General features: G+C 48.9%; 1 protein-coding gene across 1 annotated transcript in view; it reads left to right on the top strand.

Annotated features, from left to right (window-relative positions):
* The first annotated feature begins 11,719 nt into the window (after window positions 1-11,719).
* The window catches only part of LOC140645756 (uncharacterized), a 3,384-nt gene continuing 3,292 nt past the window's right edge, over window positions 11,720-11,811 (top strand). The window contains exon 1 of the mRNA XM_072849209.1: window positions 11,720-11,755. Within this exon, the coding sequence (XP_072705310.1) occupies window positions 11,720-11,755 (36 nt within the window). The remainder of the gene's footprint in view (window positions 11,756-11,811) is intronic.

The raw sequence follows: 11,811 nt of genomic DNA, 5'->3' as shown, positions 1-11,811 counted from the left end.
AGATGCTTCTTGCCAAAATACGAGCTCAATGAGGAAAAGCCAAAGGCGATGCAGACCGAGCTATTAAAACCTCCGTGCAGAAGTATTCATTACTTCAGACGGCAGGATGGTTCTGCCAGGTCGGTCAAGCCAAGCACCGGGTTCTAATGCCAGCCCAGTGGTGTCCATGATAGCTCTCGCAGCCTCCCACGTAATAGACAGCTCCCCTGCCCGGGACCATGTTTTGCACGTCCCAGGCCCTCCCCGCACCCACGTTGAAAATCAAACAGAACAATTAAGGACTCTGCTTCATCGCCTCGGCCTCCAAAAGAAGCTTCCTTCCTCTGCTGACGGTCGACACAGATATCCTCGTGCTGTTCCTTTAACGCGGGCTGGCCTTGGGTGCCTGTAGTGCCAAAGGAAGAGAAAATGATCATGCTCTTATATTTAACATGCTATGCACATTATAATGTGCTCCATCATCCTCTTGTTCTTCAAGAAATCAAAAGAAAGCTACCATCCCCATTGCTACATGACAGAAGGAGTTACATACACATGCAGGAGGCGGCTGAGCCCATCCCCAGAAACGGAAGACTCTGCTATGACCCTGCTTTGCCTTTTGGCGACAGCGCCCGCCATCGGTGTGCCCCAAACCCCTTTGTGAGTCACTAGGAAAATCAGGTACAGTTAGTTCAAAACACCTGGCAAAGAAGGTATGACCTGAAAACACATGTACCCCACCTTATCCCAAAACCACTCGGATAGCTGGCTTCCTCCCGCACAAAACTCACATCTTCAACAAATGCACAAAACAGAACAACACGACACCAAACAGAACAAAATCCTGTTCTAGAAAGAAACAGGAAAAGAAAATTTCAAAAAGAAAACAACTATGAGAGTAAAAAATTGAAAAATAGGGACAGTTTACTAGAGAAAAGCAGACAGGGTGCAGAGCAGAGGGAGTCACTGCAAAGAGAGACAGGCCACTGCGCAGAGGGAGACCTCGAAATGCCATTTTCCCCAGCAATGCGGAAGAAGGCAGTGCCGGAAGAGTGAAATAAGAGCAGGTGGGGAGCTGGAAAGGGAGAGGCATAGAAAGGAAACGTAGAAGGTGACGGTGTGGAGGGCAGTGCTAGCAGAAGGGCAAAAAGCTTTGGGGAGCCAAACAGCCTGAAAGGGAGACAGAGGCAGGTACAGGCAAGGAGGCAGGCAGAGGTCTGGAGAAGCACGGCAGAGAGGGGCCCGGAGGCACGCGAGGGATGCGCAACTCACCGCAGCTCCTGCCACCGCCGGGAGACCTTCAGCGCCCCGGGGCTTCTCTCTCGGCCCCTGCCGCTTCCTCCTCCACAGTGCCGGCTGCCTCGCCCGCCCAGGTGCCCCGATGCTCCTCTCCCAAGAGGCTTCCCAGAGACACGGCGGCTCACGTGTGCGGCCCATGGGGGCACCGAGCTCCCGGCACCACGCGCTGGTGGTGCGCTCTGCCGGGGACGGCTGGGAGGGATCCTTCCCGGCTGCGGGGACCGGCTGCTCCTTGCTGGAGGCAGCTGCCTGGGGAAGCCCCTTCCTTTCACTCCTCAGCCAGCTCCCGCAGGCAGGCATGCCTAGGCAGCCCCCTCCCCACATAGAGCCCCTCGGCACAGCAGGGCCAGCCCCATCCTCAGCCCTTTTTAAACCCTGGGCCCAGCCCCATCCTCACCTCATGGGTCCCACCTGTGCTGCCCCGGGCCACAGCTGGAGTCCATGGGGAACAGGGGGCCAGTTACCCCAACCCTCACAAGCCAGACACAGCCAGCATGATGCAACTGATGTACCCGCCCGAACGGGAGCCTGCCTGTTTGCTGCAGGCTCCCCTCCTGCCCAGGTTGTTGCCCGTTTGCCCTGTGTGGGCCCACAGCGTGAGTATCTATGATGTGGGTGCACTGATCCCTTTCAGAGTGTGCCAGAGGGTCAGGATTTTGTTCTGTTTGGGGTTGTGTTGTTCTGTTTTGTGCATTTGTTGAAGATGTGAGTTTTGTGCGGGAGGAAGCCAGCTATCCGAGTGGTTTTGGGATAAGGTGGGGTACATGTGTTTTCAGGTCATACCTTCTTTGCCAGGTGTTTTGAACTAACTGTACCTGATTTTCCTAGTGACTCACAAAGGGGTTTGGGGCACACCGATGGCGGGCGCTGTCGCCAAAAGGCAAAGCAGGGTCATAGCAGAGTCTTCCGTTTCTGGGGATGGGCTCAGCCGCCTCCTGCATGTGTATGTAACTCCTTCTGTCATGTAGCAATGGGGATGGTAGCTTTCTTTTGATTTCTTGAAGAACAAGAGGATGATGGAGCACATTATAATGTGCATAGCATGTTAAATATAAGAGCATGATCATTTTCTCTTCCTTTGGCACTACAGGCACCCAAGGCCAGCCCGCATTCAAGGAACAGCACGAGGATATCTGTGTCGACCGTCAGCAGAGGAAGGAAGCTTCTTTTGGAGGCCGAGGCGATGAAGCAGAGTCCTTAATTGTTCTGTTTGATTTTCAACGTGGGTGCGGGGAGGGCCTGGGACGTGCAAAACATGGTCCCGGGCAGGGGAGCTGTCTATTACGTGGGAGGCTGCGAGAGCTATCATGGACACCACTGGGCTGGCATTAGAACCCGGTGCTTGGCTTGACCGACCTGGCAGAACCATCCTGCCGTCTGAAGTAATGAATACTTCTGCACGGAGGTTTTAATAGCTCGGTCTGCATTTTTGGCTTTTGCCTTTGGCTTTTCCTCATTGAGCTCGTATTTTGGCAAGAAGCATCTCTCATCCAGCGTTTGGGTCTGAGGGGTCTCCATCAGACTGTGGGCACTGTCCTGTCATAGTCGGTATCTGTCTGCACTCGGGTCTCCTGTAACTCCTACGCAGTTTTGTCTTAAGACTTTATAGCGCAGTGTTATCTCATAGTAGCGTTCTGCGTGCAAGCAGCTACGGGCAGCCCGGTCTCCTGCGCCATATACGTCAGCGCTCTCGTGCGAGCGTGCTGCCTCCCGAGGGGTTCTCCATGCTGCAGTTACACCAGCCACGGTCTGTGGTTACACCAGCCACGGTCGTTTGCTACCCGTACCTCTTTTGGCCTATCGGTCTCTGCCTATATTCGAGTCCTCTGGCAGTAACTGTAATTTTTGTGTGTCGGTGGGTGGTTTGACTTCTTCTTGCAGTTGAAGTAATAGATCTAGGCTAAGCAGGATGGTTGAGCCTCAGGCCGTGGCCTGCTTGGTGTTGCCTCTGGATCGACAGTTAAGTTGAGACAGGTGGGTGTTTGTGGGGAAGCAAGTAGTATATAGATCTTCAATGGCAGGAGGACGATGTATCGTATTTTAATCTTGGGGTTTTTCCCTTGGTTTTGTTCCTCTCTCGCTCTCTTGTTGTTTTCCTTCTCTTTACAATTTATTATTATTATTTTGTTCTGATTATTAAAGTGTTCTTATTTCAACTCACGAGTTTTCTTATTTTTGCTCTTCTGATTCTTTTCCCCATCCCACCGGGGCGGGAGGGTGAGCGAGCGGCCGTGTGGTACTTAAGTGCCGACTGGGGCTAAACCACGGCAGTCCTTTTTGGCGCCCAATGTGGGGCACGAGTGGTTTGAGATAATAACAGATTAACCAGAGCGTATTAAGGAATTCAGATCTGTTAATAGTTGCGGGTCACGATATGGATTCATCTGTTCTCAATATTGGTTTATCTGATCTGCACCGTGCTCATTTCTTCACTGTACATGTTAAAGATCGGTGTTGGTTTTTGCAGTTTCCTGTGCTCTGCAGTGGTTAGTGATGTTTTGCCTGGGAGATTTGTTATTAAAACAGTGACCTTGAGTTTACTTTGGCATCTAATTTTCATACTGAAACCATTACCGTATGTCGGGTACCCCCTCATGAAGACAATTAGCAATTATACTTCTTCCTCTGAGAGAGGTGTTTTTTATGGAGGAAATACAAAACGGCACCTTCACTACCTTCTTCTACAATGTTTCCTCCTTTGTTACAATAACTTTTCAGTATCTTGAACATCCTTGGGTAGTTAAGATACGTCTATCGGTATCACTTGGGAATATTGTTTTGGTTTTGTCTAAGGTTAGTAAGCAGTTTAAGGATATCATCCAGAGATCTGCCCCAAGGCTGGCCTGTCTTTGCCACGCAGCACTCCTTTATCTTTGTGCCATCGAGGGTGTCTCTGTTCGGTTCCTCTCTCGCTCAGTCATCTCTGGTTTGCCTAGATGTGCTCCTGAGACTCCAAGGCCCTCACTGGGTCTCCAAGCCTTCTTTTCTTACTCCGCCCCCTCCTCATTCCTCTACTGTCTATAACAATGTCATCTGAGTCCTTTCTTGTACTCCACAACACTCTTGTAGCACTTTGGCTCCATTTTGATTTTTTGGTTGGTTTTGTGCACTTCAGAGCGCTCTTATCTTACTCTTTGCCATCTAGGATGCCTTCATTCAGCGCTCGGCCTCCTGATGACATCTGTACTTGGTTGAAAACCCCTTCAGAGTTCCTCATTGTTATCTCTGAGGCTGCTTGGGTCTCTTGGGACTCCTCTGCTCCCTTTACCAAGGTCTTGTGAGACATCTCTTATGCCCCAGAGCCCTGTTTTCGATGGGCAGGGCACTTTGCACCCCTCTCTTCCCCTCAGAACCCTTCCTGAGTCTGTGTCTGTTACCCGGGTCAGTCTATGACCAGGAGAGCTCATAGAAGGCTCCCTTAGGCTGTCATTGTTATAAAGTGGTTGGCTCGTAGTCAAATTGCATGCGATAGGAAAGCTATGCATGAGGCTCCTTGTACCCACAACTGTCTTTGTTCCTCGATAAACGAGTCTGTGAAAAGCCATCTGCTATCCACGTGTCAATCACATGATCGGTGTTCCAAGCTCATAGGCATCGATGCTCACTGTGCCACTCGGCTTCTTTGTGGGTTCTCAGGGAACAGATCGGAACCGGAGGAGTTGTTGGCCTGGCCGCGGCTCAGGCCTTTACCTCCTTTGGAGCCTGTACCAACCTATTGCTAGTTTGGTTACAGAGGTCGAGTGCATCCATCACACTCCACCCTGTGCGTACAGTCAATCCGCTTTATCGACTCATGAAGCGGTAGCACGGTTACCTCTTGCCTCTGTGTCATAAATATGTGATGTATTGCAGATCAGTGGTAAGAGTCCAATTATTTGATAAGCTGTTTAGTTTAAGCGTCCTAATTAATGTGAGTTATATACTCTTTTACGTACAGAATCAATGGATTGTATGTGTTTTACCTCCTGGATTGATGTAATTTGTTTCATTTTTTGCCAAGCTTTGACATACAGAACGATTATAAGCAATAAACATAGTAAGGTTAAAACTAACAAAACTACAACAGGATGCAATGTAATCAATTTGCCCAGATCAATGTTGACCAGAGGGTTTTCCCCTCATTAATGTGTAGGGGTGGTGTTGTAGCAGGGTGATCTGTTTGCAACTTCAATTTACATTGGGGGCATTCTGTAAGGATGGTTTCACATGTTTTCCTGTTTAGAGGCCAACCTCAGCTGTGGGCTGCAAAATAAAGTGCTGCTCGGCCTGTGGGGCCTAATTTTTGATGTAATCATTCTCCCCGTCGGTACCATTTGGGATCTGGTGTATCTCCTGTTTTTGTTCCCCTAATGCTGGCTAGTACATCTACTTGTTGGTGATCCATTTTGTGGCTGGTTGGTCATTGCTTACGTGGCCTTTTACCCGTCCTAGTTTAAAGGGTGCCTGTTTGGCTATATCTAATAGTAATGGCCAGTCTTCAGTTCTCCAAACTGGGGATCTATTTACTTTCCAATTTAGGGCTTCCCATTGACAAAGCCATTGTGTGGCACCTGCCCACACGGCCTAGGAGTCGACATAAGATAACTTTTGCTCCGTTTTGTGCTGCTAGAACAACTGCCCTTAGTTCTCCCACTTGTGCACTACCTTCCCCACCTTCTATTACTTGTTTGCTGGCGGTAACTTCTAATGCAGTGGCTTTAGTACCGCCGTTTGCCATTATTTACCCTCTTTGCTGAGGCATTGGTAAACCAAATGCCTTTGGTCGGTGTTTTCTTAGTGAGGGGAGGCGTATTGAGAATCGGTGAGGGTTTACATGGCTCTCTTGGTGCTAGCGGGTCAGTGTTTACAGGTATTTGTAATTTGGACATTTGTGTATGTCCTTCAGTCAATTGCATTTCATCTGCTACTCCCATCAGGTAGGCGTACCATTTTCTGGTGGTGGGTTTCTGTGCAGTACCTTCTGGTGGAGAAGTTTCCTAGATTGGGGCATCTGTAACTGTTCTATTTTACTTAGGGTGGCCGGTGGGATTGCTGCACTACCTGCAATCTACCAAGTACCTAAAAAGTTTACTTCTCTACTCGGTCCCTGACATTTTTCTAGTGGGATTTCAATTCTAGTGGGAAGCTGCCGCTTCCCCCACCTTTTCAGTGGAGATCCCTCTGATTAGGATATCATCTATATATTGGTACAGTTTCACATCTTGAGGGAGTGAGACCGTAAGAACTCGGCGAGCGCAGCATGAGCAATCGTGGGTGAATGTTTATATCCCTGTGGGAGTCTGTTAAAAGTGTCTTGTATGTCTTTCCAAGTAAAAGCAGATTTCTCTTTATCCTCCTCCTGCAAGGGGACCATAAAGAACATATCTCTCACATCTAGCACTGCCGTCCGTGGGTGTGCGGCCGGTTGTAGCGTGGCTGTTAAAGTTGCAATAACGGCTGCAGCCGTTAGCAGAGCTGTGTTGGCATTTAGGCACCGATAATCAATTGTCAGACACCATCTCCCATTCGGCTTTTGAACTGGCCAGACCGGTGAATTGTACGCGGAGTGGGTTCTAGAAATAATGTGCCATTTTTCCAAGTCTGCTATTACTTTGGAAATTCTGTTTCGTGCCACAGCAGAAATGGGGTATCGGAGTACATTAGTAGCCTTGGAATCTGGGAGCGCAGGGGCCGTGCGGAGTACGTGCGCTGCATTCTCCCGATTTCTATCGGGGTTAGGGTTGCTATTTGAACCGCAGGACCGTACGCTGCTGTCGGGCAGGCGCCAGGTTCAGCTGTTCAAAACATCAAAACTCAAAACATTTTCACTGTGATCTTTGATTGCAAAGCAAGTAGACAACATGCACTTCTCGCTCGGGAACCATAAATTAACTTTCACGGCTTGGCAAGTAACACTCGCTCCGTTCACTCCGGTTATTTTAACTGTCTGCCCAGCAGGCTACCCTACTGGTGATAGAATGGCCTTCATCTGTCAGGTTGGGTCCTAGGTTTAAGAAAATTCCTGGACCCCAATAACAGTTTGCTTTGTCTTCGCTCAACGTTGTTCGGTCACCACCACAGAGGCAGACGCACCGCAAATATTCAGTTTCACGTGGCTTTCTGCTGTATTTCTCTTGTAATTTTGCCAGTTGTAATGCATCCCACGGAGTGCTTTGCATACTATATCGCTGACTGCCTCCTCGAGGTCCTTCAGAGTATTCTGCTTTAATAATGGGCCCAGTCTTATATTTGGAGGAGTCTGGAAAGGGTAGTGGGTTAACATTTTCTTCTTCACGGTCACCTGGATCACCCCAGTATCACCATCCCAATCCTCTGGGGACGCTATGAGTTTCCTAATTGGCGTGGTATCAGGGGGATGCAGGGCTGAATGAGCATCATCTTGATCTTTTCTTCCAACTGTTGTGTTTTCTCCTTTTCCTCCTGTAATTGTTTCTGCAGCTGCTCCATTTTCAAAGACAGTATTAATTCAGCTGCCTTTCTGCCTTCTATTTCTTCTTTTAGGTCCTGCTCCTTTTTATTGTTCTTTTTCCTATTTTGATAAGCAGCTTCTAAACCGGTACCTAGCATTTTGCCAATCATTCCTTTCCCTTTTCCATCCTTTATATGTCCCCTGGCTGCTTTTAGCTGTTCTTTCACAGCTTCCTAATCATGCCACTTATCACGAGCCCATTCTTCTGAGAATTTGGGACTCGGACTTATTCCATGCTTCCATAAGTAAACAGCAATACTACTTGCCATCCTGCCAACGACACCGGTTTGTTGCAAAAGAGCGCTTAAGATTGCTTAAAAAAAAATATCACTGTCAAAGGTATTGGAAAAAGTGGTTTTAATATAATGTTGTAAAAGTGCAACTTAAAGTTCAGGGGCAAGGTTCACTCTATTAATTACTGCATGGAGGAAACATACAAAGGAAAATCGGGTTACACTCGAGTTAGAATGATTCGTAGAGAGACTGGGAATACAAAAGGGTACGGAGGACCCTCCTGTTGAGTCACAAGGTTCGGAGTAGACCCCTTGCTTTCTAAACTCCTGATGGAGCTTAGGTGCAGCTAGGTCCAATTTTAGTCTCAGACTTGGACAACAGTTTGTCTAAAAGGATTACATATGCAAAATTTACAAATGTTGCCATACTACAAGGTTATGCGTGATATAGGTCACTTCCTAAAGATCTGCTGTTGGTAAAAGGTCTCTCTGCCTCGAGGAGCAACCTTGAGAGGTGTCCCAGCTCAAGGGGAGGTCACCGCTATACAGCCACGCTGCCTAGCAGGGAGAGCTCAAAGAAGGCTCCCTTAGGCTGTCATATTTATAGATAAAGCGGCTGGCTCGTAGTCAAATTACCCACGATAGGAAAGCTAGGCGTGAGGCTCCTCGTACCCACAACTTTCTTTGTTCCTTGCTAAATGAGTCTTGGAAAGGCCATCTGGTATTCACGTGTCGATTGCATGATCGATGTTCCAAGCTCATATACATCATAAGACAGCTCAGGCTGGGTCACTGCTGCACTTGCACTGCTTCTTGTAAGGCTTGTCCTGCGTTGGTTCAGGTGGTTCCCGCTGTAGTGATTCCCATAGCATGCAACTCAAATCCTGGGTTACAACAATTTAAAGGTATTTCCATTACAGTCTCCACCCCTGGTCCCTTTGGATCAGACCATTGGGTTTAACATTGCAATGAGCTCCTGCTCTGGCTTGGACTTATCCTCAGACTGCGGTCCCTTAGGGGAGTACCTGCTCCAAGTGGAGCCTCATCTATGAGCCAGTCTTTCCAGGGTTCTACCTGCTGCAGCATGGACTTATGCACAGCCACAGTCGCTTTGAGGTGCCGCGTTCCCCTGAGGCCTTCTCCATGGGCCACCGTGCCTTCAGATATATATGCGCTCCAGCACGGCCTCGCCCACAGCCACAGTCCCTTCAGAAGTAAACCTACTCCAACGTGCCCTTACCGACGGCTGCAATCCCTCCAGGGGTGTACCTGTTCTGCTGTGGGTTTATCTATGGCCACGTGCTTTCAGGTGCTCCAGCATGACCTCATGCACAGCCACTGACGCTTCAAGGCGTACCTGCTGCAGCATGGACTTACCTACAGCTATAGATGCTTTGAGGTGTACCTTTTTCCACTGTGCACTTATCCTTGGGCCAGTATCCCTTCAGAGGTACCTGCTGCAGCACAGAAATAAGCACGGCCACAGCTGTGTCAAGAGGTACCTGCTGTGGCATCGGCTTATCCACGGCCACAGACACTTTGGGGTGTCCTGCTCCCACGTGGACTCATCCACAGGTCACAGCCCCTTTGACTTGAGTTCACAATGGAGTTCCAGCCTGTCCAGTACAGCAGCACAGAAACAACGGCGATGCCCTGGCCATCTGCCAGCCCAGGTGTAGTCTAACAGGAGCTGGTGGAAGGCCAGGGCTTAGGTAAGGCGGATAAGGAGGATTCGGGCTGGAAATGGGAACGTCTAAACAAGCATTACTGTCCTTGGGAGAGAAGCACATCCTGGAGAAATATGAAAGATAATTACCATGTTTTGGGAACCATCTGAACCTACTAGTAGAAGCATGATAAGAAGCACCCTCATGCAACCTATCCTCATTATAATACTAAAAGTCACACCCCTCGAGGCAGAGACCCCGGCCCAAGCAGAGAGCCCTCACCTCTGAGCGTGCACAGCATATTAAAGTAGCACTGTAGCTTTAGGTTGAAGTAAGAGGAATGTAGACCAATAGAAAACTGCTTTGTGTAATTACTTATGCCTACGTATAACTAGACCGTATAAATACCGTACCTGCGTGACCGAACTTTGCGCTAGCTTTGCGGCGCTACCGCCTAGCGCCCATCTCTGTGCAGACATGAAATAAACATACCTCTGCCCTGTGCGTATATTGGCGTCTCGCACACTGGGCAAGCGACCTCACGCTTGTGGGATAACGGTTTTGGCACCCCAGATGGGACCGAGCCGACAGCCTCGCCCGGTTCGTCTTGCCGCGTCCGACGGGGAGAAGAGGCCTGAGCGGACTCCGGCGCGCACCGACCTGTCGACCGGGGACTCCTTCAGCTCCTCTCCTGCAGTCGGGCGGTAAGCGACACAACGGTGCAATGCTAGTGAAAAGAGGTATTTTTGGGGGATAGGAGAAAAGGGGGAGTAGGGGCAAGATCTCTCGGGAAGCAGGCACCCTCTGTTCTGTTCTGGGCTCTGCATAAGACGCACCAGGAAAGATAGGTGGCAGTAGCGTAGTTCTGTTTGTTTCTACACGCCGTCCTGTTCAACAGAGGGAGACGTCCCTCGTTCTGGTTTGTGTAGAAATGCTGGGTTTTTCGGTACCGCTATGGGCGCTGCTGCTTCCCAGGAGGCACCCCTTTGCTCTCCTCTAGGATGCATCCTGAAGCATTGCAATAAACTTGGGGGAGATCCCACCACTAAGAATCGGCTAAAACGATATTGTAATCAACGGTGGCCACGATCTCGATTGGAAGATGGTGAAAAATGGCCTGGGAATGGATCCTTGAGATATAACGCTATATCGGAATGAACGTTGTTTTGTCGGAGAACGGAAAAATGGGATGAAATGCCTTATGTGGATATGTTTTTTTCGTTAAGATGCGATTGGGATATTAAGAAGAAAGGTGGTTTAGTGGATTCTAAACATCAGGTTGGAATATATGCGTTAAAAGAGAAAAAGGGAGAACCTTGTTGTATTGAATGGGAAAATTCGGAAGAGGATATTCAGCTGTTGGTAGCTCCTCCAAAACAGCCGGAATCTGATAGCTCAAGCGATAATGGAGTTGTGAGTGCTGTCTCTAAAAGAACAAGGGGACAGAAACCGATAGTTCAAACTCCCCTCAGCCAGGCTCTAGGGCCTGAAGGAAGAGCGGTGTCCGTACACGTACCTTTTACTGCTTCTGATTTATTAAACTGCAACGGGCAGTCAGGTCCTATCGAAACAATCCAGAGGGAATGTATAGTACTGTTAATCACGACTCATAATCCTAACTGGGGAGATGTACAGGCTCTCCTAGAATATTTGTTTACCCCTGAGGAGAGGAGAACAATTTTAGAGAAGGCTAGAGAGGGACTGGTCCAACAATGTGTGTGTGCGTGGGGGGGTGCCTAATACCATTATGTACCTCCCGAAAGAGGATCTGGAGTGGGATCCAAACACAAGTGTGAGGGATTACAGAGGGTAAAGGAATATCCAAAGTTAATTGGGTATGGGATTCAACATGGAGTGCAAAGGCTAAGAATTTATCTAAACTATCTGAAGTAAGGCAGGGGGATAAGGAAACCCCGTCAGCCTTCTCTGAGAGATTGTGTGAAGTAGCTCGAAAATGGACAGATCTCGATCCGGAAGATGATAGCAATTTACAGTTATTGAACACGCTGTTTGTTGGTCAAGCGGCAGCAGATATAAGAAAGAGATTACAAAAGGTAGAGGGCGAGGATGGCATGACAATCTCGCGGTTCTCGTCAATCGCGTATAAGGTACGTAATAGTCGGGAGGAAACAGAGGAGAAGGAGAAGCGGGGACGAGTAACGCC

Source organism: Ciconia boyciana, unplaced genomic scaffold, assembly GCF_034638445.1.
Source record: "Ciconia boyciana unplaced genomic scaffold, ASM3463844v1 HiC_scaffold_38, whole genome shotgun sequence".
In the NCBI taxonomy this organism is placed as follows: domain Eukaryota; kingdom Metazoa; phylum Chordata; class Aves; order Ciconiiformes; family Ciconiidae; genus Ciconia; species Ciconia boyciana.
Note: the sequence above shows the minus strand (reverse complement) of the source record. Positions and strands in the feature narration are given on the sequence as shown.